Here is a 26,810-nt window from a genome sequence, read left to right as displayed (position 1 = left end):
TTTGTTTTCAACTTCCACAAATGTTTCTGTCAACTCTAGCAACGTTTAAAATTGAACACAAAAATCTAGCCTCCTCTTAAATTGATTAATGGATTTATTTCAGAACAACTAGAAGAACGGCATTGTGGTAAGGGATCCATCAATCAGTAAGATGATTGCTTTAACACCAAGTAGAAAACACTCTTCTCTGTGTGGTCCTGAAGAGAACTAGTGAACTAGACATTTCAAATATCCTATTCTGCCTCCAAGTAGACTAGAAGCCTACCTGATCTACAATGTTATCTTCAAATGCTGGAAATTCGGTAATGTGACAAACATCTTTGAAGCTCCAAGTTCTGGGGAAAGAACAGACAATAAACAAATAACATGTGACACGTGCAATTCAAATAAGCAACACTAAGGAAAGCCTTACAATGAAATATTTCAACAGACTCACAAAGAATTACACACACATTTTTACTCTTTACACCTAGTTTCTTCACCATGTATTGTGATGCAACAAAATCACCACTACATTTGATGACCTAACAAACAACACATTGTAGGTATTTAAGATTTAAGTTCCAAAGTACAATATAAAACAGCATCATATAAATTGCAACATTTAGGGTATAATTTTACTTCTTGTACCAATACATAAAGTTGAAATTTATTATCGGAAACCAATTGCAAAATGTTGGTAAATGATGACCAAGAACCTGTAAGTACCCAAAGCAACACAGAAAAACTCGAGAATCATTTCTCGAAGTGCCCCAAACACTCCTTCCGCACTGTAAACCTCTCTGACCTTTGAACTTTGGCCTTTCCTCTCCCCTCCCTTGACCCGGCCGACCTTCCATTGGGTTCCCAAGGTAGACATTTTCAAAGTAATTGAATTACAGTAGAGGGCTGGGCCCACCAACAGCGCTGCACCAGAGCAGGCCAAGCAGCAAGGGCCTTATGCGAGGCCTGCTGGTTTGTGTACATGTGGGCACGTGAAGTGCCGTGTACTTGCTCCTGTGGTGTTACCTTACCACAACTAACTGGGTCAGGTAGGGTATATTGTAATAAACCGGATCCCACAAAGAAAGAGCACCACAGCCGTGTGATGCTAGAGAACCCAGGGAATGATAGCGGCCCGTAGCCAATGTCAAACCAAATTGGTCATGGGTTAGGAGACATAAGGTTCATGTGCACAAACCTTGAAGTCTTGGTGTACCGGCACACAGCAAAAAATGGTCTGTCAAAAATACACGTCTTGAAAAAAAGGTAGGGTTGGATTACATCAGATGTTTTAACTAGGTCCTTTGATCTGCTGTGGTAATGCAATGTTTGTTAACACTTGGGTTCAATCTCTAATTTTCCCTTATCCTGTTCATAAAGTACATTTCAACTGAGCCAAACCTTTTTATGAGTAAATTAACAAGAACATGATATAAAAGGTAACTGCAAACATCTAGTGATGCTTTTATTTATCTAATTTCCAGCCTGATTTTCGAGAAACTGTATCCTTAATAAGACCAAAGTATTGAATGGTAATACACAGCAATTGATGTCGGTATAGTTTAATTCCTGAATGAGGAATCTCTTGTACTTTTTGCAATGAATCAGTTTGGTGTTACGAGAAGGCAAGATCATTCAAGGAGCAAAGAACCTGATGTCATGCCAGTTTAAATTTATACACAGTGTGGGTGAGTTGGCGCTAAACTTGCACGTACGTCTGTTCTTTTCAGTTAAACGACCTTTTTTTAAGCAAGCACTGTTGAAATCCCAACCTGGCTCATTACATACTTTTTGTCCAGGGAGAAAAAAAAAAGCAGCTCGGCATACTTACTGGCCATACATCTCGACTTGCACTTGAGTTGCTAATAACGAGGATCGCACATGTTGCAGCAGGGCTTCTTGCGTCAGTACATTGCCTCCATTCTCCTTGGGCGTTTGGATGATGATCTGATTGGTGGTGCCCCAACCTTCGCCCAATGTTTTGGTTGTATAATCCAGCTCTTGCTCTAATCTTCCGCCAACTGTAAAATGACAGAGCAGACAAAGGGGTTTTTAAAAGCCATCGCGAATTCAGGATGTGTTACAATCAGAACCAAATGTCAACTTCTAATGTTTCAAGCTCAGCTTAGTTCCAGAAAACTCTTTCCATATTTCTCTACATGGGTCCAATAGCCAACTAATGTTAAAGTCTAAGCAAAGTGTACAATGTTGCTTGTTTGAACGGCTACCCAACTTAAAAAGTACAATAAAGAATGTATTACAACCACAAAGGCTTCTCTTAACAATTTCAAAACTGGTGGAATGCAGGAATGCTATTTTCAGTCTAAAACAAAAAGTGACATTACCAAGTAGTAATGAGTTTCCTTTAAAATGTGTTTAATCAACACAAACAAAAGTTGATTTATACCATATTTTTGGTGAACAAATTTAAAGTTTTTGTAAAACACAAGCACAGCCTGGAGGTACTAGGCACACAAAATTAAATTTAGATCGTGTAGGTGCAATGAAGGAGATGAAAATGAAGCAAGTACCCAGAATAGAACAGTAGTTTTTCATTACACAATTAGGTACTAACAGCACATTCTCCAGTCAAACATCCACAATACATCCACAATACATCTAAATCATTTTGTAAAATCATTAAATGAAATCCTTTGAGGACCACCCAGGAGCCACAATTGATGAAAGCAGAACTACCCATTGGTAAGTCCTATTACATGTATGGGTCTTCAGTTACAGATGAGAGTGGTGAAATTGACCCTTGAGGTCAGAATCACAATGAGACACCTTGAAACACCATTTTGAACTGATCCCAGTATAGCTGTGGTACAGGATGGGAACTGAATGATTCCCGGCAGCAGGGCAAATTTCAATTAGCCTTCCACACCATCGGGGTGCTCTCCTTCTGGTGCTGGCCCATGTGACCAAACATCCACTACTGTCTAGGCAAAGATCATGGTGCCACCTACTACATCATCAAGTCAGCAGGCCTTCAAAGCTTGATATATTTGGCAAAAGCACAAGAACAATGTGGAACCACCATCCAGTATGAAATCAGGATGAAGACAATCATATTATGCATGGCATAAGTTGGGGCCATTATGACATGTTTTCAAAGTTCTTTTAAAAAAATGCAAAAATCAACCTCACTGTCAAGTTTACAGAACATCATGTATGACATAGGGTTGCTAAACAAACACATCATTAAGGTAACAGTGGCCAATTGGGGGAAAGGTGTGATCATACGATAGTTTGATACCATTAGACCAGGCCATACTGCAACTGCAAACAAATGTGCAGATGTGCGCATCCATAACTCCAACCAGTCCAAACTATTCACGTGATCTCAATACATAATGCAAACCTCCAGTTAAGTTCTGTTACAAGGCACATGATGACATCTGATGACGGCAACAGTATCGTGATATCATCACCATGTACATGTACACGTGCCTGACCCTACCTTGCTACTGACCTACATGCACATGTACTTGCTTAAAAATAACCACAGTGGAGCAGCGTGTTTGCCCAAAATTATCTTTGTTGGAGGTCAAACAGAGGCAAAAATGGCTTTCCTGCATAAATACTGAATCACCTTTTTTACATTGATACAAATAAATCCAAGAGAAGTGACAGAGACATTGTAAGAAGTGCAACATCCGGACATTTGATATACAAAAAACAGTCTGAGGGGAACAAATGGTACTAGTGAATAAAAAGATTTTTGACTTATTTGCTCTGAAAATATTTTACAATACAGAACAGGTACTGTTCCCATGTTTCTATTCCTGTTTAGAACTCTGATCTGAAGCTCTGAAGCATCCATCTCCTTCCAATTATTAAAAGATTTTTTTATATAGTTTTCTTCAGGCTCTGAAAGGCAGGCCTCTTTGAGGCTGGTTTAGGCTCAAGTGACACCACAAGCTTTGAGGCCCAAACAACTGAACAAACCCAAGATTATTTCAAACCCTTATCTGCACAACACATCTTGACAATATATCAACTTCTAGTACACTGCCTGGTCCAGGCCAACATCACTTCTTGGTGGTCTAGGGTCTCAACTTTCATGGGCATCAGGTTTCATTATATTGCTTTTCTGAGAATGTAACTATTCCCCTTCAGCACATTCATGAATGCAAGCTACAATACTGCATGATCATGTAACACTTCAACCCAATATACTCTACTTGTTACTTACTATATGACACAAAACACGGAAAAAAGGAGCCGTTCACGAAGTGTTTCCCAGATGGTTCAAAATTTCTAAAAAGTGTTTTCAATGTCAAAACCATTTTACACATGTGAATCAGCATGCAGGCTGTAGTTTGTGTGAAACAATCTAGTACATGTACTTCATGCTTTAATACCAAGTTGGTATTCCATGTTACAGACACAAATGGATGGAACAAAAATTTACCAGTCTGTTTAGAAATTGAAGTGGGCTTTCATTTTTTTTAAATCTAAAAATAGGAATCGCTCTAATGATCTCAATCCAGTTTGAGCCTCTGAGCTGTGAAACTCATGAAAATAGGTTGTGGGGTGGCTCAAGATTTGGTAAAAATGTAGAACTGCCACGGAAACATAATGAACATGACAGTAACTTAATAGCCCCCCCTTTACTGTGTTTTGTGTCACCTCCCCCTTATATAGGCCTAACTAACCATGTTACACTGTGTCTTCTAACAAAGTGGTATCAGAAAAATCGATTGATGCACTCCACTCACTGCTGACAATTCCTGAAGTTCCTTGTTCAAAGACTGGAATTTGTCTACAAAGAAGGTTGGATTCCATCTCAAATTATGCTGCTTCTTTTCACAGGCCAGGATTCCAGAACTGTTGGAGCCCTGGGGAGAAGCTGTCAGTCTGGGCTAACTGAAAAGCTGCAAGATCCCCAGGGTCTGTGCGGGGACAGTTGCTGGGGAGGTCAAGGGCACGGCCAGGGGAGGAAAAGCATGACAACAATGCCAAGACCTCCACAGGGATGTTAGGAGAGAGAGAGAGGAGCTGGCCCACCCATACCAGTGCCCTAAACTGGTGCTTGTTAGCTGCCACTGGAGGATGGAGATAAACCACTCAGGAACTGAGAATGAGATGAAGACCAGAGGAGGGTCAAAACATACCCTACACACAGTGAATTATGACACTTAGGTGCTCCAACCTCATCCATTTTTGATCAGCCAGATATCAAAGTCAGAATACAACATAAATACACACTGTTGGTATCAAACTGTCATTATTCCTGGACTGTATTAGGAGATACAATATAGGGTCTCCCGTTCTGAAACTTTGACATGTAATACTCACAAACTGTTTGTTGGGCAAATCTTGAGTGAATGATCAAAGAATGTCTAATGTTTAATTAACAGAGATTTCCTCCTTTCCATTTCTCCTGTTGGTCAGTTAAATTGCATGGACATGTACAATATATTGGTGCATGTACACATCCAAGAAACAATAAATTTGACTGAAATTTGTCATCGATTCTATGCGACTAACGCATTTATTCAAAGCAGAGAATCTTGAACATCTTCACTTTGTGAAGCCTGCTCCAAGTAAGTTGGGGACTTTTAATGTAAAATTTATGCAGACTATGAGAACAATTTTTTTAAAACTTGGGTCAGTTCTACATTTTCTGGAACCAATTGCAAATTCAGATCCAAACTGCGTGTTCCAGCTGCACTCAATCCCTGGGTTATGGGGAATAAAAGCATAGTCATCCTTTCCTCAAAACCCAGTTAAGTAATCTGAATTCCATTCCCTCCTTGCCAAGGGGAGGAGCCACCAGGGAGCAGTAAGATGCATTTCGTATCCAACAGACACACATACTGACACATCCGTCCAGTCTTCACATGAACCAAGCCAGGGTTTTCTGGCTAACTTGAATGGGGGTTTCTCTCCCTGCATGTCATGGGTATTGATCCTCTGGCCCCTGCCCAGATGAATAGACGGTGAACCGTGGTGTTTGCCTAGACACAATGGTAGGCCAGAGAGGAGCCCTCAACTTCTTCGCATGGCTTAATTGGGGATGGTAATTATGATGCTGTCCAATATGATGGGGGCCATTATGTGGTCTGAATGGGGGGAGTGTATCCGTCCATTGTTGGCATTCATGCGCCTGCTATCCACAACGAAAACAGCAATGTAGGTGGGCCAAATGTCATTGTGGTCTTAATGATACAAAGTAAAGATGTATGTATATGTGCATACGTGAATGTACCGGGTACATGTATGGGTATACATGTGAGGGCATACATGCAAGAAACACGTTGCTCCAAACCTTCCCCCAACAAAAACTACTTCATTGGAATGATGACTTCTTGTTTTATTCCGCAACTGTTCTGTATAAAGTAAAGTCCAACCACTACATGTACACATGAATGAAGGAAAGAAACTACACAAGCCATTATGAGAATTCAAGTTCAGCTTTTGAGAAAAAAGCCGGAAAACATCTGCAATCCACCTGGCAAATGGACCACCAGAAATGTCCTTTCTTCCTGAACTCTGAAATTACTTGCCCCCCACACCCCAAACCTGACCCCTATGAGACTCGACCCAGAAAAGAGAAAGGTCACTTGATGTGCAAAGACTATGGATTATCTGAAATTTCAAAGAAAAAAATGGTTCCAAGGAATCCTGCAGAATCTCTTCATTTGCACCCCAAAATGATTGGGACTCCTTCTGTTAGCATTATTATCAAATTTGAGAAAAAGGGGTAGACTTCTACCCTCACCTTCAACCCTTGCATGAAGGCAAAATTATTGAATCAATGCTTTTAGAAACACCAGTACCATTCTTAGCTTTTTTAAAGATCTTTCAAGCAGAAGGAGTGCACTCTCAAGATGTCAACATCTTTGGCAAAGGTTTATGGACAGAACACTAATCTTTACTCAGCAAAAGTTTATAGAGACAGAAGAACACTGATCTTTCTCATGTTACAATGTAGCTATTTTTTCTACTGCAAGGGTTCTACCTAATCTAGTCAACTCTTCCATCCCCAATTTACCAGTAACAAGAATATCTCCTTGCTGAAGCTTTCTCACTCATGTGGACTCCTGGGAATTCTCGTTTGCATTAATAATGGGTCTGTAAGGCTTCCCAGAGGATGACTGGCAAAGAACTATCCGCCTAGTCTTATTCTTTGACTTCTTTACATGGCACCACCGCACTGGGCTGCTTCCGTAATTACCTCCCTTCCTTCATGGGTGTTCACGACAAAGTGAACCCTCGTGGACAATGCAAGAGGGGGACACAACAATGGGTGTTTAGCTCTTGTATCAATGGTGAGTCCCCACAACCAGAGCGGTCTGTTATGTCCTCTTTGCCTGATTGTACCGTGGATGCAGATCACAGGCGACTCAGGCCACGCTATAGCTTGGCGTGTGAATACAAGGACGGGTAATTGGAGTAGTTGTGCTCCCTCTAAGGGGGCAAAAATTAAGCTTCCCCCTCAAAAAGTCAATAGACCAGGAGAAAATGAGCTGCTCCTGTGTTAATTTTCTCTATGGAATTTGAGTAGGGTACAATTGATGTCAGTTTTGGGTATAGTAGAGGCAGTGGGCAACTTGTGTTTTGACAAGCTTCACCAAAACACAAAAAAGACATGGAACTTTAACAGAGGCTGTTGTCAGGCTTGCATCAACGCTCCTTACGTATGTCCAGGTTCTGCATTTTCATCAAATGAAAACAAAATATGTGACTACTTTAAATGCTTGCAAGAAAGTACACAGAAGTTTTAACACGTGCATGTTGGTCGTAAAATGTACTTGATGATGGCACTAACAATGATATTCTCCTAAATGCAATCCAGTTTCTGTATAACCTCAAGCAAAGACGTGCATATGCGCAGCTCCAGACTGCACCAAGCATTGCATGGTCAGTTGGTCCGATTCCGCAGAATAAACCAAACAATCTGTCTGAAAGGTAGCGATCAAAAGCTGCCAAATCCGGTTTCTTGCTAGGTGACTGGCCCCATTCAACAAGTGTTTCTCCAACAACACCCGGGGATTAACACCATCATTCTCTGAAGCCACAGTAAATTGGTGAAATTGATTGGCAAAGGATTAGCCAGAAACAATTCAGTCCAAACCGGTTGCATTCCATCCCCCTCTTGACAGAGATGAAATCTTCAGAGTTTAACCTTAACCAGACTGCACAAACTATGTACGGTACATCTGGATGTTAAATGTAATCTTGGCTCCTAGATCTTCAACAAATATGTCAAAATAAGAATAGAAAATGTTGTTACAAAATTGTTCACAATAAGAAATCTTTAGAAGTTGACAACAGAAAAAAAATCTTCTTGATCATGAAGACATCTTAAGCCTTGCAAGGATTTGGCATTACACTAATGGTTCAAGTTCAAAGAGTAAGTACATGTTCATATATGTACATATATAGATTTGCACTTCAAGGTTCCAGTATTTCCCAAGCAAGTTTTGTCTCAGAATTTGTAGTGATATGTATGTACCTGCATATCCAGTTTCCTTTACAATACTTCAAGGCAGTCAAAATGACTTACAGTTCTACCACTGTTCACTAAACATGACCAGAATTGTTTATTTCTTCTCAGAAAATGTCATTTCAAATGATTGTGATTTAACTTCCACAGTGACAGTATGGTAATTTCACCTCTACAAGTGTCCCCCTGAGGAATATGGGGCTGGCAATCATTTCCCCCCCCCAAAAAAAAAACCAAGACATGAAAAGGAAACAGCAGGTCTCCTTGATTTGTCATCCCCGTGCATTAGAACCACCTTGTGATTTTGATGAGAGGGGTGCGACTTGGCTCCGGGCAACAGAGCGGGTCAGGGGGAACAAGAAAAAGCCCGGGTGGCCATTTCAGAGTTGCCACCCCACACAAACCCTGTACCAAACTCCTGCCCAACTGTGTTGCACAATGATCATCTTCTTTGCTATTTTGTTTGGTGGGGAAGGCACAATCAGACCTGTGAAAACAAGATGCAGTATTGCAGCAGCAGTTCCCCTGTGGAGTCAGGATGATTTACTGCTGACTATTTACTACCACTGGTGCGCAATAACTCCTTTCCTTGTTCACTGTAAATGAGCCTTCTTTTCTTCTTTCTTTATGCAGTTGATGAATGTCCACTGAAGGTTTGCCTTTTATGGGGAAAAAGGTGAGATTTCATATTGTCTACATGTGTTACCAAACTCAATCTTTGGTTCTCATGAATCTGGGTGTGAGTTGGGAAAATAAGAGTACCCTTCTTTCTTTGACTGCATGAAAATCAAGGAGAAGTTTGAGTGTTGCACTGTAATGAAAAAAAGGAGTAAAAAAAATACACCACTCTCGGTACATTTAACAAAACGTCACTTTACAGGTGTATGAAAACCAACTAATTTAAGTAAGTACATTTTTTGTGCAATTGTGCACTGCGTAAACTTACTGTTTTAGTTGCACAAAAAATCAATCATGTGCTAAAAGAGCTGAACGGTCAGTACCTTTTTGAATACTAGTAAAGTGAGAACTTTCAGAAGTGAAAAGCATTCTTAAAATGACAATGTCTAAATTGAACAGATATATATAGAGAGAGATGATACTGCCTTATTCATGTCACATGTATCCATGGGCAATGACTTTGTTTTGGAAAACTACACGTCAGCCCAAATTTTAATGATTTTCAAAAAACAGTATCACCGCAAAACTTGCACAAACACAAGCACCCATACCATCATGCATGTTACTCAAAATTGAGCAAGTTTTAATTTGAATGTTTGTTACACTATTCAATGCTGGCTCCCACAGAAAGGTATCGAAGTCGATCCGTTGAGACGCTTGCATGCAGAGTGAGATTTTCTTCAAGCATCCAAAATTTGGATGGAAAAACATTCACCAATAACAAAATTCAAAAGCATTTTCAACTTCTGGGAGCCTTTTGTGTCTTTTTTTCCTTTTACATGGGCCTTTAAAAACGCAGTTGTTGATGAGGCTTGGAGCTTAGTTCAGGCAACAAGCAATCTCCCAACTTAGATTATTACAGCTTAGAAAATGCTGTTTAGACAGAATGTAATTAAATCCCTTCTAATAAACAGCAACGGTGGAGGTATTAGGCCAGACACAGAAAGCAGTTTGTTCCTTGGTTGGTGCTCAGTATGATAAATATACATATAACTGTCAGATCATGAACAAAAGTTTCAAAACTTTCTAAAAGAAGTCCTGCTGTCCCACTCTGCACCTTATCTTAACACCCCAACTTTGAAGGGGGTATCAGGCACAAATTGCGAACCCCTGCCTAGCCTTAATTATTGCTAACACGCAAAAAGCAGCAGGCACAATTAACGACACTTTTTATCCACGGCCTCCCTGATTCAGCGGGGAACAATCCCCGCTGTCCATTCACTAACGGCCGACTTCATCCCAGGAAAGACAGCACCATTCAGGAGGGGGGTTGCACAGGCTCTCCTTCGCCATTCATCCCCTGTTTAGCTCCAGCACACAACAGATACCGACACAATGGGGGCTTTTTTGTCGCTTTATTCTCCCTTGGCTACTCAGCGAATTCCTCAAATACTAATGGTTGTGAATGGGGCAGGGAGGGAGGGCAGGGAGGGAGGGCAGACCCTGGACAAATTTTTGTCCTGGGTGTCTTCCTTCCTAAGAGGCATTCCTTGCTTTCTGGAGGTGAAGGGGAGACAGGGAAGCAGAGTTAAGCATCTCAAGTAGACAAGCCCTGCTCCACTTTCTAAATGACCAGACAATTATTCTGTCGTCTCACTGTCCAGACATTCTGGCCGGTCTTGTTTTGGGGTTTGGCTTTCCCTCCCCCTCTATCACTCCCTCTCTCCAAGATTTGTTTACTGGGGCTGAAGATGACACCTGGTTGTCCTCTATTTGCTCAGCTGATTATTTGGGCTGTTGGCTGTTAGTAACGCATATCTGAACTAGCCGCTATGGGAAATTCATCATCATGCCTTTCTGTTGATTACCAACTTCAGAGAAGGCAAGTAGCAAGTACTTAAAAGGTATCAAGTTTTTCAGCCAGTAAAGAAGTTGCTGTTTACTGGCTGCAAAACTTGATACTAAAACATGGGTCTTTATGTGCATGTACAGACAATATACAGTACTTTATAGGAACAGCTGCATCACCACTTGTCAACCTCAGTCTCAGTGTGTTCACGCGCCAATTCTCAAACCAATATTTGCAGGAATTTTTCCAGACATTCATGAAGCAAAAAAAGTAATTCGTTATCAAGTATGCACAGACAAAATCAGGAAAAAACAAGGGAATTCAAAGTCAATGAAGACTTGGCCTTTTTACAATGTGATAACTTACTTTGGAAGTATCATGCAACAATTAGCTGATTTAGTAAAACAACATGCATTTGTCTTGTGTATTGCTGTTAATTCCAGGATGATACCTGATCAGAAGATGATCAGAAATGCAAAAAAACATGGATGGTCACTTTAAGCTTGAACTGCAGACTGCAAGTAGCTTACAAGTTGCCACCCTGCAGAGCCCACTCAACCTGCACCACCCACAAGACAAGGCTCCTGTCCCTGAAACCAAAACCCCATCCATCACTGGTTCCACTGTAAACACTTCACCCTAGAATTCCAAACAAGCTGGGTGCAAGGAGACGCAAACTGCCTGTTCAGCAATGGGTAATTCAGTGAAAGGGGACAGAAACCAGCCCAAGAAAACTGGAGGGAAAAATAGCCTAGATTGCTAAACCCATTGCGTAAATAAACTAAGGCTGATCAATAGCTTTTTCGGCTTGTTTATCACATAACATCAAGCAGGAGAAAGCCGAAACCAACTCCACTCAACTTTCTGAAGCTTCAACTTTTACAGCCAACCAGTCTGCATGGTTATTCCTACACTGGGCAGGGAAAATTTGTTGAACTGGGAGCCAGTCATGTGGTCCATCTAACCTTGCATGGCTCTGTATCATCAAGCCTTGTTCCTCCTGTAGCAACTTTACCACACACAAGCCTGTTACAAGATAGGCTATGAGGTGAGAGGAAGAAATGCAACTTGTGAAACGCAAAAAGATTCCCCAATGACGAAGGTCACGTACATCATGTACATGCGATGCGCTATGTGAAAAGCAATGAGGTAAAGACTTGTTCAACACTAATCACACAAGAAATATTCATGGCTTTGATCATACTGTATGTGAATATTAAGAAAAAATTACTGCAAGTGGTTGAAGAACCCTTTTGGAGTTTTCACTTGGCACCTAGCTGAGTCCCCACAAAGTTCACTGAAAGCACTTGAAGTCTCTTGGTTCCAACTAGAACCTACAGTTGACCAGAAGAACAAAAGCTCTGATCAATAAAATCCAATAGAAATTTCCCTACTGTATTAATGTACTTGTGGTTGGTTAACAGTTTAAGAAAATCACTCCTGAATTCTAATTTTGATATAAGAAAGGGGTCAAATTGGCAGAGTTTCCTTCCCCTAAAACACTTCCTTGGGAGGATCATGTTAAGACACCCAATCAAACAAGGAGCACCATTTCTGCCTATTATTACAAGCAACAGCTGTGAGGTAATTACCATGCAGGCAACCTGCAATCAGTTTACATAATCCACACCTTGTTGGAAAAAGGTGTCAAGAGCCTGGAGCAGTTGTAGTACTTGTACACCAAATGAAGAATGCTGTTATCTGTGTTTCCCTCTGTCCCTTACAGCATGTCAGTCATCCCAAACATGGAAGAATTTAAGCATCTGGCATGTGTTGTTTGAGGGTGAAACACCCATTGTTAGAACTTGCAGAAACAAACCATACAACAAGCAGGTACATTGTACCATCAAATTTGTTTTCAGTGTGCAGAAAATATATTATAACATTTTCACATCACTGATGTTAACATCCCTTCTTTTGAATTGTGACAGAGTTTAAGTCCAACAACAACATTAATTTTGATCAAGTCTTTTTTCAGAGCTCCAAAGAGTATGTAAAAGCTTAAGGTTAAAAATATAAATAAAGAAAGAAATGAATTACCAACTGATTAACGATCCTAAATAAATGAAGTAAATGTGCAGAGCTTGAACCTGAATAATTTAAACAAAAGAGTCTCAAAAATGTCCGTTCCTTGTTATGATACATTCTACCGTTACATCTTAACTTGGCTTTCCCCCACCAGCATGTGTATTTGTGAACCCCTCTTCCCACAAGAAATCATCCAATGTGTGGGGCTCTCCAGCAACCTGAGTTCCCTTTAGTTTACAGCTCTGAAGCTGGACCTCTGGCCCAGGAGCAGGGAGTGTAAACATTAGAGCAAACTAGCCTGCATTCCAAGATAACTTGACTGGTGTAGGGATGTACAGCCCTGCCAGCTGGAGTATCTGATGAGGGACGGTGCCCCACAAGTCACACCAGTAAAAAGAACTGCAGAAAAGGGAGGGGGGGTGGCTACAATGTAAACAAAGAGCTGAGCCCTCACTTCCTCTTGGGGACCTGCTCTTTGCCATATTTGGCCAATGATTTACATGTATTTGTTTATTCAGTGCGTATTATTTAGCAAAAGGGCAGCCGACTCCTTACAGTCATCAATTTTAGAAGTTGTTCCAGTTGTAAAAATGGCAGAGCTTATGGTGCCAGCTCTCCTGTCCTTAACATGATGCTTATGGCCAAAGAAAGGAGGCAAGGTTTTATGCAAGGAACTTATTCAAAAGGGACACAATGACACTACAGGTGTAGCTGGACAGAATCCTGGCAACAAGAATCACAACGGTGGACCCCACCCAACATGACTGGAACTACACTTGACATGAGTGCTTTGATCACCAACAAGGCCAACCTGTTGTAATGGATGGTGTCAACATGTCTCACCATTAACTTGACCACATGCAGTACATAGAGTGTTTTCGAAACGAGTAGGCCTAAATTCAGCTTAGGCTTTGGTTTTGAAGCATCATTTGAAACCATATGTTCAAGCTCTGACTGGAACCAGCAAAAGCAAATTATCAAAGTCTAAGTCGAATCCACTCATGTCCAAAACGTTCCTAATTCCATACAGACTCCAACAAAAATAAACTTGTAGAATCAAACAAATGCCGAGTGAATAAATATCAGTGCACACTTGTCATCAGTTGGCACTCCCTACAAACTCCTGCAGACCATTAATGAAAACATTCGTACCTAAGTTCATGAATAATACAAATTTTTGTAGCCTATACCATGCCACAAAACTGGGCCTAGCCCAATTTGGAGCAGCTAACCAAACAAACTGGTCATTTTGACATAGGAGTGGCACCCCTGCCTTTTCCCAATGCTATGACAGGCATGCTGGTGATTGGCTTTGGACCCACAGCAGAGAATTAGGAAGCACGGTCCTCACAGTGTGCAGCAATAACTAGCTGAGGATAAACCAAAGGGGGGAAAACTAAACTGCAAGGCCAAAATGCAGCTAAGCCAGTCAGCGCTTTGAGAGCGGGCTGTCTGCCGCAATCCATTTCACCAAAGCCCACACTGTGTAAGCTTTACAGGATATCGGATAAATTTGCACTGCGCAATTGCACAATGGTCAAGTTGAAAATTCTAATCTTGTATCTCAAGGATTTGGTCAAAGGGTTTGGATGATAACTCAATGCTGTCTAAGACATACAAGGGTGCCACTTAATTGATACAACTAAAAACAATTATTCAGCACATAGCACTTACCAAGTACCATTCTAATGACACGTTATTATCCATGTAAATAAAATGATGAATAATTTCCATGCAATGTTCAGTGTGCCAGGAAAAAAGAAAATCTATTTCATTTCCTCCCACAAAGCACGCCATGTCAACTTTCATCTTTTAAAAATCCACCAAAAAATCAAGTGATCAATACATGTCCACAGTGAGAAAAATGGACCAAAATGCCAATTTGAAGCAAGAGTCCTCCCCCGCTTTGAAAGCAGTTGTTGCTTCCGCAACAGGCTGCCACATTAATTGAAGAAAAGGTAACAAAAAATGTTTTTAAAATTCTGCCAGCAGGCCTCATCAGTGAGCAACAGCTTCACAGCCTCTTGCATTTATTCTCAGCTCAAAAATATTTTGTTTAATGGATGAGGCCCCCCCAAAAAAGTGGTGGAGGGAGAAAAAAGAGAAGAACACATTCCTTTCCTAGATGCAGTGAAAGCAATTGACTAATCCCTTTTTTGTTGGTAAATTGTGAGGAAGGAAAAAAAAACGGGAGGCTAGGCAAATCGGACAAAAAGGAGAGATGCCACAGAATGGAGATTTTAATTGCTGGGGCTCAAGGGGTGAATTAGAACGGTAACAGGGCTCTGTTCTCTGGGTGTCACGCGGGAGTCCGTTGCCCTCACATCAAAGGCCGAAACTGATAGTCTGTGTTTGTGTAACATGTCGAAAAAACATCTTGGAGCAACCGCATTAGCAGAGTAATGGAACAACAGAATTGGCAAATGCTGCGCACCCTCTAAATTCTTTTTGAAAGCAGAAATAAAAAAAGATGGGGCCACCAACAAAAGCATCGTATTTGCTTAGTACTGCCAGAAAAGACCTCACTTAAATCGTCTGCTTTCAGCTGCCAATTTGCACAACAATTTCATTCGGCAGACAAGGGACTTCACTGATGCCTCAGAGTTTTTTCATCTAGGATTTGTTCACAGGGAAAGTTGTCCGTCGACCAGTTTCCATTGGGACACTTTTGGAGCTTTCCAAATCACCTCGAGAATTTGACTGGACAAGTGGTTGAGAGGAACATCATATGAAAGCGAACATAATGCTGCTTCTGACAGCTTCAATATAGATCCTGTTCAAACACACCTCCTTGGCAGGTGTTCAAATGAAAATGTCATAACAGGTAGTCCCTCAAATGAAAACCACAAAAAGCCAAGTTAAAAGAGTGTGAACTCTGAGAGGAGACCGGTGTACATCTTCCAAGATGGAAAGAACTGGAAACAAATGAAGATGTGAACAGAGACAGTCCACAGAGACAATGCTTGGTGAAAGATGTTTTGCAAATTAAACATCGACTTAAGTGCATTTCAAGAAATTCAGCATCATGTCTAGTAAAGTTGCATGGTGAAGGCCGGCAGCTTTTCCAATTTGCAACTCAACAAAGTTCCTCTTGAGAGGTGACTTTCTCCATGTTTACAGGGAAACACAATATACACTGGTACATGTATTAGCTAAACCCTCTCCATTGGCTCTCCATTCAAATGTGCCGCCTTAGGGGGCAAACAGCTTAACCTTTACTGCCATTTCTGATCCACACATCAACTAATGATGCCCTAATTATGGGTCAGCCCCAAAACAAAGCCATCCCTCCTTTTATAAAAAAACCAACACTGCTCGGGAGGCGTCCATGTTGCTTCATCAAACGCCCTCAAAAGAAAGCAGAGAAAAGGGTGCATCTTTGGTGCCGTTAAAACCAGTTCCCTATTCAAACTACTGTCAAAGATCTCACAATAGGCTGCATAACTGTTAACACTCACTTGCCTTCAAGTGGGTTCTTTTTATTCAAGCAGAGGGACTTTTAAGACTTCGATTTGAAAAAACACTAGCTTCCCTTTACCCCGTTTTTCCGTTTTTCATTAAGTTTTGGCCAGGGAAAAGGGGGGAGGGCACACCACTGAAACACAATCCAGCATTGCCTAATGAGTTCACAGTCAGGGCCTTGGTGAGTTTCCCCGAGCTGTCCCAAACAATTACTGATCTTGAGTTTTTAGCCCGCGATCACTTGCTAACCCCATGCGAGGCTCTCTGGAGAGAGAAAAATGATTTGGAGAGTGGAAGAATGTCAGGTTGGCATAACGGTTGTTTTCACACATGACATATAGCGCAATTATCAGGAAACCACGGAGAGAGCATACTGCCAAAACAAGTTGTTGTTTTTTCAATTTCTTCCCTCACCCATCACAAAATAAATGGCAGAATAGCACTGCATAAACCAAGGAGAAAATCTCTGAAAAACGTTCACTTTAGAGGGTCACAAACAATGGATAACTCGGCAAGAGTAAATTTGAAATCAGTTTTTAAACAATGCTCTACAACACTTTAACAATCAAGATGAGACAACAACTGCTGACAAGTTCAAATACAAAGTCTGCACCTTACATGTACATTGCATTACTCTCTGGTGTACAATTTTGTCAACAGGGAAGTGGTTCTGTTGAGACAAAATATGAATGCCAGCGCTCAAAGTTAGCAGTTTTCTTACCACCAACTGAACAAGAGCTTTAAAACTTTCCAGCAATGTCCTCAAATGCAATGCAAGGAAGTGCTCTGTTTCAAGTCCCAACTCTATACGTACTGGTACTTCTCAGCATACATGAACCTCCACTTTTACAACTTAGCTACCATTGTGATACATTCTTTAAATAAGGAAATTATGGCTAAAAAGAGACAGTGGCTCAAGTGGCAAGAATATGGCATGGCTCTGTTACAAACAACCCTGCCTTAGGCACTCTTTGTATTTCCCCAAAATGGCACGCCTGCTCCAGCAAGACGTAGGTGGCTTACTTCAAAGGGGGTTGGCAGTATGGTACAAGTATTTGCTTGCCCAATTGATGCCTGCCTACCATGTGTGTGTGCATAACGGGCCATGAAAGCCCCATTCACACCTGTAATGAGTTTACACTCTTCCCTGTATCTATTTGTTATAACACTCCACTTGAGCACCTATCCAAACCAATGAATGCATATGGGCCATTATTTAATACCATTTCAAAGTCACCGCTCCAAGAGCTGGTGAAAGGAAAGAGGGAAAAGTGCACAAAGTTTTCCTTAAGCCACTGCACCTCTTAGCTGGGTCAACATGGGGCCCGTGGCTTTCTGAACATTCAGGCATTTATTTATTTCCACAGAAATTTTGTTCTTTATCCATTTTACCTACCTCACAGCACGACAATTCAATTAAATACAGTAAACAGATAGCCTTTTGGACCTGCAAACAAAGCTACAAAGACTGCTAGATTTTGTTTAAACACAAGGCGGGAAAACCCATTTGCGGAGCAAACAGTGCTTGTTGAAGAGACCTTTTCTTGTTTACACCTTTGTTGAAGTTCTACCAGGAGTACATCATTATAGATCTTTCCATGTCCCAGTTTTCTGAAGGGAAACTCACGAACTTTTCATAAGGGAAAGTGAACAAAAAATGTTTTCAGTACCTTAACAGGTGCTGAAAGCTAAGTCATTGTGGAAGGAAACCAATTTCCACAATAAATGCCAAGTCCATTTAACGGATGTATTGAAGTCAGGAAAAAAAAACTTTTGAAGGACTGTTGTTTCATACCCCCTACAAAGTTTCTAGTAATTTCAATTTCACTTGATGGTTGATACCTTAAACAATAGCTGAATTTATAAAGTCAAAATCTTAATCAAGTTTTTTCTTTCAATATTAGTCTCTGACATCATGCATCTGGAGGCAAAAACATAAAAAAATGCGATAAGGCGTATTTAAGGCACATGCGCATTCCTCTCTAAATAGTGTTTCCTGGGTTTGACTCGGAACATGACCTTATTATGGGCTACTGCTGAGTACCGCTGGCTTGTGTGAGGTGCTGCATTAAACTTGGAGTCGACGTTCTGCACAAGCTATTTAAATTAGTAATTTCATGCCAGTAATGGAATGCGAAACTTGGCTGGGAAGGGCTTTTCTGCAGAGGCAGATTACAGATGATGTGCCATTACAGTGCCAGAAATGTCATGATGGAGTGATGAACTCAAATAATTTATAAAAATTTACATTTAGACAGGATTTAAGGTAATAACTGTACGATAATTCCTACAGGGAAGGATATTTTAAGGTGAGCTTTCAGGTGTTTTTGAAGTTAAATGGAAAATTAACAAACATCAGGTTTAACCAACATACTCTCCCTTTGTCAATATCTATGCTTCCTTTCTTATTTTGAAATTAACCACTGGAGTTCTCTCTCAAATCCTATAATCAGTTTCCATGTTACGGAGTCAAAAGTCACTCAGTCCACCTTGAACAAGACATTTCATGAAGTTTCTGGACTGCTGCAAGACCACACACAGGGAGCATAGCTCAGGGTCAACAAGAAAACATGGCAACTCAGGTTGTGCAAAATGCATTCCACAGCAGTTGTGAGCCTCGACTACTACTGTTTGGCTAGTTTACAAGTAATATACATAAAGTAGCCCCAGACTCTCAGTAAAAGAGATTCTATGAGCTTGTATGATTGTAATACAAACAGGATATTATTTATTGACAATATGGCAATACACATGGACATGAATAGATAATCTACAGAACTTTTCTTCACTTAAAAAGTTAACATCATACATGTAAAGGGCAATCTTTACTAGGACACCTCTCCTACATAATCACACTGGAGAAATTACTTTATACTTGTCTTCAACAGACTGCCAAAAATGGTCAAGAATTTTACATGTTCTCCTAACATCTTCCAAAGCATGATTTTGATAAGGAGTGCAAATACAAAAAGGCTACCGAGGATCCAAATGTAAATTTGGGCTGTTTATATGGTACACATGATGTGAGATATTTTCCAAAATCACACAAAACACGTAGTAACCCAAACTTTTGGAACCCTGCAACTGCCGATTGACACAAATTTTACTAAGATTTCACAACTTGAAGTTACCTCCTCACCAAAATGACTCCTAAATCCTTCAGCTGTGTAAAAGACTTCCAACGGCTGTATTATTAAAAGCTTTTAATTTTGAACTAGGCCCTAGTAATGCGTGCATGTAGAAAACGAAAAACTGAGTGAAACAAAAACACGGAGGTGTTCTAAAAGTAGCAATTGGAAAACACACTGAACCAAAAGTTAGTGAAACAAGTTTACAACTTACCTTCCACCCAGAGTTTTTCTACATTTGTTTCGATTCGGGCCTGCTTGAGACCGACAGCAAAGGCACCCATGATGATAATTCCCAGGAAGAGTGTCTTCCCGCAGTGTAGCTGGATGGTGCAGCCCAGGTAGAAGAGCAGAGCTTGCAGCCTGGCTCGCAACCACAGCGCGGCCTTGTTGCCTTGTGCCCGGCCCTGCAGCGGCAGAGGAGGCGACGGTGACGGGAAGAACGGGACACAAGACAGGTTAGAAGTTGTTGGGTCGGCATCGGGCCTTCCACAACTTGGGCCTCCACGAGGCGTTATCGCGGTCAAATTCGGATCAATAATGCCCTGATTTTATGACGTGAATCAGCGCTCATGTAACGTAAGTCCAACCTGTTCTTACACCAGGCTTTGTGTGAATGCAAGTCTGAGAAACAGTCTCCGGAAAAAACCTTGACGCACACCCTGCGACAACGTCGCTGTTTGACCCAACGCCTCTTGACATTGAATGTACATGCGCAACCAGGTCGTCACATTTTCTGCACATTCGATAGCAGACGGTTTATCCATTTGTAAATGTATCCGATTTCAAGTTTATGATTGAGGTATGCTACAATGCAGTTGAATATCCGTTTAATGGTCATCCTGAATATGAAACACCGTCGACATGACCGATATTTCCGACGTTTAAGGGGCAACTTCTACATCCCTGTCAAAATGTTGTTACGTTCGAACAATTAATGAGGACTGTAATGAGGACTTTAATCCTATTATTTTACAAAATGTTGGAATTCGTTCTTTACTCATCCACTAGCACTACACTGTTAACCATTTTAACACGGGCAATAGGCTATCACGGTGTCAATTTTTCTTGAAACAATGTTACGTCTCATAACTTGTTTCATTAACTGGTGAATTCATTCATAAAATGAGTTTTTTTTTCATTTCATTTCAAGGGATTGCATTATGAGTCGTTTGAATAATATTCAAATTATATTGACCGAAGCCCCCAACATGTTTATGCCTGGGGTATGTGGAATTACCCAGACCGTTCGGTGCCGGCCATGGTACATTACATCCCATCAATAGTCCTGCAGAAAGGATCTCGACGGCGCAATTTAATAGAAATGCCCCGTCCCCTCCCCGCGATGATAATGGGATCAACTAAGCTATTCACAATTCCCACGTCACACATGCACACAAAAAGTTTTAAGACAATCCACATGCTCACCCGCTCTATCTCTCGGTAGGCATATTCTGCATTGCACCAACTTGTTCTTGTAAGCAGTTCTTCGTAAACATAATCTCCTGGCGGTTCTGGGGTGGGCAGCCTTCCATCCTGAAAAAAGGGGCAAGAAGGAAATATTCCATTAAACATCGCTGCAAACAGTCGACGAAGAACTTCGAGTACGCAGGACATTCCTTGCGCGGGCTAGGGCGCTCAGGAAAGCCATACCGGCGACTCGATCGCGGTGTCCCCCACACGCACTACACATGCCTGCTACGCGGTGTGCGAAGACGGAATACCCGTCTCTTCCAAAACACAACACAGATCTATATAAATTTAAGTTGCTTTCCACTTATGTTTTCAATCGTCCACAATCCATCAGCTAACCTGAGAATCCGGCGTGGCAGTGCCTGCCCAACGCTCCATCGTTGGCCATTCATAGGACTAGTGGAATTTCCGAGCAAAAGTTATCATCCATAGCCACAATATAGGAATCCCAGTTTTCGCGAGCAGTAAACTCAAGGACCTTAACATACACTAGTACTACTACCCATGCACGTTTCCTCACGGAATGCCCTACTATTACGACTACTACAGAGTACATGCAAGCACACGGGTTCTCGGATCACGTCACATTGAAGAAACTGAATAACCACGATGGTGGGGATTTCGGTTGGCCTCCAAGCGCCCCAAGCCCCGCCCTCCCTGTCAAATGGCCGCCACACTGGGTCAGGTTCCCGGTACCTGATTGGGCCGAGGACGGTTGGTTTTGTTCCTGCAACACAGCGTGTCATTAGTTGCCTCGCAACTGAGGAAGAAAGGCCTAAGACCACACAAGTTGAGGCACCCGGCATGCGGGAAGAAAGCGGGCATGGCATGGCAGGGGCCTTCTATCAGCGCTTACCACATAAACATCATTTACTCGGCAACGGATTAAAATGTACATGTACAGCGGTAGTTGGCACGCAGCACTGGATGAACTGAAGGTTGGCATTCTTCGAAAAAAGTGGGAGAAGTCAGATGATGAAGTAGCAGATGATGTAAGAGACTAGGGAACAGATCGATGTGAAGACTAGCATGACGTTGTGCTGTTGTCGACCTTTATAATCAGTTCATTATTCCCTAGCTGCGCGACCATCTTATTTCGTAATTGATGTCATGAAACAAACCACAGAGTACAAATGCCCTTGTATTGTAAATACTCCCAAAGTACGCATATTAAATATCGAAATCGATAACAGGTATGCCAATTAAGAACGTTGGTAATTTTATATAGACTACGCCATTGTGGCACTAAGTAATAGTTGAGCCTAGTTCGAACACTTTTGTTGTTCACTAAAACGCAAGATGCATTGAACTAGGACAAATATAGTCCAAACAGACACGATTTCACCTTTCAACTTGTTCACATAGAAAATGTTCTAACCATCACTGCATAGGCTTATACTTCCATGTAACGGCAGGTGTATGGCCTACAATGTAAGGGTTCCGAAACCTCGATTGTTCGTCAAGAACGCGCTTCTTCATATCTGTTTTAAATATCACCAGGACAAGCTTTATGCCAATTATTCCTAGAACCGTAGGACTGCAGTCTCCATACATTGTACAAATGTACATGTACACCTACATGTACTCCCCGCTTGTACATGTACAAAATGTACGTGTATAATAGACACCGTAGTTCGCCTCGTTCAGAAGGAATTCTTTGCGCAGGCGCCTTGCTCTACCTTCTTGGGTGGCCCATTGGATGGTTTTATCTTTTATGTGGCTCCATGGGTTCTATGGCTCTTCGGTTTAGCATTTGCACCGGCTGGGTGACCAAAAAGGTCCTTGGTTCCAAACCGCAGAAAACACGGGGAAGACTTCGCCCCTGCTGTGACGGTTACACCATAGAGAAAGGGACATCATGAGAATGAGTTGACCAACTTGTGAATAAACTGAGGTATTGAAACCTTGACCGAACGACCGACTGCTCAATTTTCATTTCAGCCCACATGAGCCGCAGATATTTTGAGACAAGTTTTAGGTGTTACCTCATGCGGCTGTTTCATGAAACGATACAATGTTCCTTTCTACTGGAAAGTCACGAGGAAAGCAAATTTTGCAGAACTGCAGTTAACTGCATATGTCTTGTCGCGAATACGTCTGAATTCTTTCTCGGTATTGTTTTCAGGTAGACTATAATTACTTCGAACTGGTATCAGTCGTCGGGTTTGACCACATTCCTTGTCGGGACATTACTTCACCCCCCCCCCTTCTGCTACTGAATAATGAGATGACCAGCAGACGAAACTGGAAGGCCGATGGAAATCCAGAGAGCTTGACAAATGACGAAAGTCCAGTGAAATCGGGAACAAAGAAGAGGGGGCGCAAGGAATGTGGATTTCGGGGAAATGATCCGATGACTGTTCGTGGCAGGGGTGGCTGTTCAGCGGGCCTTGTACTTTATCGGACCGAAGACATCTGAGCGATTTAATTCAAGAAGAAAGAGGGGAACAAACGGTGACGCCGTTAACGCGTTTTTGGTGAAAGTAACGGCAATATAATATCAGGTATAGCTTATACCTTTCGTGTTTGTTTTTCAAAAGACAGAGAATACAGTTGTTTGGACATGATTTGGGATGTAGAGAAGAGTTTCGAAAAGGCGAAAAGCCACCAATGAAAATGAGGCTATAGAAAGCGAACGTAAACTTCCTAGTTGTTAAGTTTCCTACAAAAAGTAGGCCTATAAAGTTCTAATTAGTATGAAAAAATATCGACATATATTATGTCTGTACACGCAGAAACTTTACTAAAAGTAATACCATATAAAACAGAAATACAGAACAATCTACTTCATGTTGTGACTGTTTAGAAAGTACTTAATTGTATCATTACCAACTAAATCTTGTTGCTAATACTATACATCTGCCAACAGGCGTCAGCCGGTGATTGACCTCGCGCATGAGTAGGACACGCAACCAGGAACAGCCTGTAGTCCATGGTTTGGGATTGGGAAAATAAGTAAGCAACTAAACTTTGTTAGTTCAAAGTGAGCAACCGTTTTCCAAAGTATACTGGATAGCGCACCCCATATTGCGGTGCACAAAAATCCCTGATTCAACTTTCTGAGCCTCTTAAATAAATAATTTGCGGGTTAAAGATTACATAAACTGTTATTTTAAAAAACGGGTGTAAATAAGAATAAACTTAGTGTGCATAAAACAGCCTGAAAAAGTCCAGCTGCCCTTTTGTGATTAAGAGTCTCTCGAAATAGTAGGCGCATGAGCGTATTTGGGTCTCCAAAGATGGCGCCCACGGGCGTCCAACAAACGGTCCAGACGCTCTTCAGAGATGCATTTTTTAATGATAGGCCCTGACCGAGATTGTCCAGTTCATGAAATTATAGGAAAACCGATTAGGTACTGTTACTTGAAGGGCAGCTGGTATGAATTTATCTCGATTTGGTTACATATGGGGAAAAATTGCTGTGTACTGCGTGCATATAGTAAAAACTTCGTGTCTTTGAGAAACAATTGCCTGATTTGTTAGAATGCTGATCAGTCAACTGATCCTGAGCTGTCACCAAGACCTTTGTTTGTTTTTCAGAATAATGCAAGTTTCGTACTGCATGTTTGTTTGTTTCAATTTTACTTTACTTAATCGTCTTCTGTTTATTTTGGAGCAGCATGTCACATGTATTTAAATTATTCTGTGTAATCGTGCATGAAATCGTTGTTGTCTTGGTAAAATATGAATCCTTATCATTTAATGGTGGTGTCTCCACGAGACGCTTTCTGACGTCAGAACCCTTCTCAGAGATCGAACAGCTCTTACGTTTGATATAACAGGTCAAGAAACTTACAATAGTATCAAAATCGCTGTAGGGCGGTAAGCAACTGACTCTATCGGCAGATGAATACTAAATTCATTTTCCAAAATACTCTGGCAGTGACGTGGATAACTATATATATACAGTATTAAATTGCCCTGTCTGAAAAAGACGCATTGCTGAATGGGCGAGAGATTCTTTTCCAAGTTAAATTCTCCATCTATACAAACTCTTCGGCCTTCCGTTCAACAAAATTATGAGCGTCTTGCAATCTAACTATAGCCTTGGTTTGTGTGCATTGTAACATGTATATGTAGGTGTGATACTTCCCCAGCCTTATCGCTGCCCTCGGCAAACAATGTTTACCTTCTCTGAATCTTTTGACGACTAATACGCGAGTCTAAATAGAAATTTTGAGTTGTTTTGTTGTGTTGTTTATGATTTTGATTGGTCGACCACCCATACTTGCAAGGGCGTTGTGACGGCTGGTTTGTATCATGATTCCGTGGCCGTGTTTGGATTATCCAACCGGTTGGCCGTGATAGACGGCGCAGCACCAGTTCGTGACGACTGAAACGAAAGCCATGCTTAGCACGTAGAGGTGTGGAATGGTGAGCCATTATCATACGAACAAGGGCACTGCTGTGTTAAAACTTGTCTGCCAAAAACCATGGAGGTATGAACATGGAGCCAAGTAACTACTACGGCTATATATACAACGCCATGGTAGGAATAACGGTGTTGAAGTCTGAGAAGTAGGCCTATAAGAACTTCCTTGTTTAGCTGGGGTTCGGTGTTCATAGACGGGTTTCTGCCCAAACATTTCTGTCGCATGACTTGATGATTGTGTGCTCAGTGATGAGCAACTATTCTTCGGGATCTGGATGCGTTTATACTCCGATAAAGCAGATAGACTACATCACATTCAATTCACATCCAATCTTAGCGCAAAAGGGAGGCCAGTGGTGTTCAAATATGAGATACTCTACCACAGCCATGCCGCACCCTTGAACCCGCACATATTCCGCGGACGCTTTGTGCGCTTTTCAGGAGTGTACATGTACATGTATACGCGTACATTATACATGTACATCCGCAAACATGCAACAAAAAAATAAAAAAACATCTCTCGGCACCGGTACGCAAGGGAATGAACATAATTGTAGAAAGCCACAATGTACCATCGTAGAAGACAGGACGACTTTTTCTCTATATACGTACGTGTAATAGAAAATTACTCCTATGAAGTATGAGAGAACAAGGTGGAGTCACGATTTGCCGCAGAGAGCAGCCACTTAAAAGAAACTGTTTTTCCATTTCAGTTAGAAGTTGAAAAAAAACCACAAAAGTAAATCCATTTGTATTGCTTTCTCCTTTCGTAACAACTTTTTGGACCATTTTCGTTATTTTTCATGCCACCACTGCTTTCAGAAATATTCCAAATTTTAAAAAAATGAGGAAGTCGGTCAACATTAAGTCGTTGACAGTTGAATATTCATCATTTCAATAAGTATTTTTGCACGGCCATTTATAGTTAGTTTCGGCACATGAATAGGTTCTACCAGTCGAAAAAAAAAGGGTTTGTGATGTATTCCAGCAGCGGCAGTCAACTAACGCTAGAGGGCGCTATTACTGTCAGCAATGAAGCAAGGTCCTTTCCACGAGTTCTAGTTTATCGCTCTGTTTCACTTCGGATCTGTTTTCATTCTCCAGGAAATCCCGTTCAGACATTCTTTTGGGCAAGTTGAATATCCACTGTTCCCTGAAAGGAAACTCATAATGAATGGCCTGTTAGTTCGCCATTAAAGTTACGTTTCTGTTCACCTTTCCCCGTAAACAATGGCGTTATTATCCAAACCACGTAAGACGTAATATGCCACCAGCGGGTACTTGAGTTTGAGTTTGTAAAATAACTTTCATCGATATTCTTGAAAAAAAAATCTAGACTTGAAAGAAATGTCATGGATAATCTTAATCAGTGTATGATTATTGTTGGCACCGCCTGAATTCGTTCACTTGATGGTGATAAGTTTTGAGGTTATCAAAACT

The 26,810-nt window shown here is 41.3% G+C and overlaps 1 protein-coding gene and 1 long non-coding RNA gene across 5 annotated transcripts in view; one reads left to right on the top strand and one right to left on the bottom strand.

Moving 5' to 3' along the window:
• The window catches only part of ptch1 (patched 1), a 183,918-nt gene that overhangs the window by 37,954 nt on the left and 119,154 nt on the right, over positions 1-26,810 (bottom strand). For 3 of the 4 annotated variants that reach the window (XM_087144108.1, XM_022249764.2, XM_022249762.2), the window contains exons 2-5: positions 20,954-21,061; positions 19,740-19,932; positions 1,814-2,003; positions 266-335 (exon numbers count right to left, since the gene is read on the bottom strand). In XM_087144108.1, coding sequence (XP_087000234.1) covers positions 266-335; positions 1,814-2,003; positions 19,740-19,932; positions 20,954-21,061 — 561 coding nt within the window. Of the gene's footprint in view, positions 1-265; positions 336-1,813; positions 2,004-19,739; positions 19,933-20,953; positions 21,062-21,337; positions 21,478-26,810 lie in introns of those variants that run through there. The other variant, XM_022249765.2, reaches the window with a different exon arrangement.
• On the top strand, positions 21,678-24,609 carry LOC110987219 (uncharacterized). The gene is made up of 3 exons (XR_002599240.2): positions 21,678-21,990; positions 23,124-23,502; positions 23,868-24,609. It is a non-coding gene; the product is annotated as an uncharacterized LOC110987219 (long non-coding RNA).

The sequence above is a fragment of the Acanthaster planci genome, linkage group LG12, assembly GCF_054643075.1.
Source record: "Acanthaster planci isolate LZ-2023a linkage group LG12, COTS_SCS, whole genome shotgun sequence".
Lineage (NCBI taxonomy): Eukaryota > Metazoa > Echinodermata > Asteroidea > Valvatida > Acanthasteridae > Acanthaster > Acanthaster planci.
This window is presented reverse-complemented; position numbering and strand designations above follow the sequence as displayed.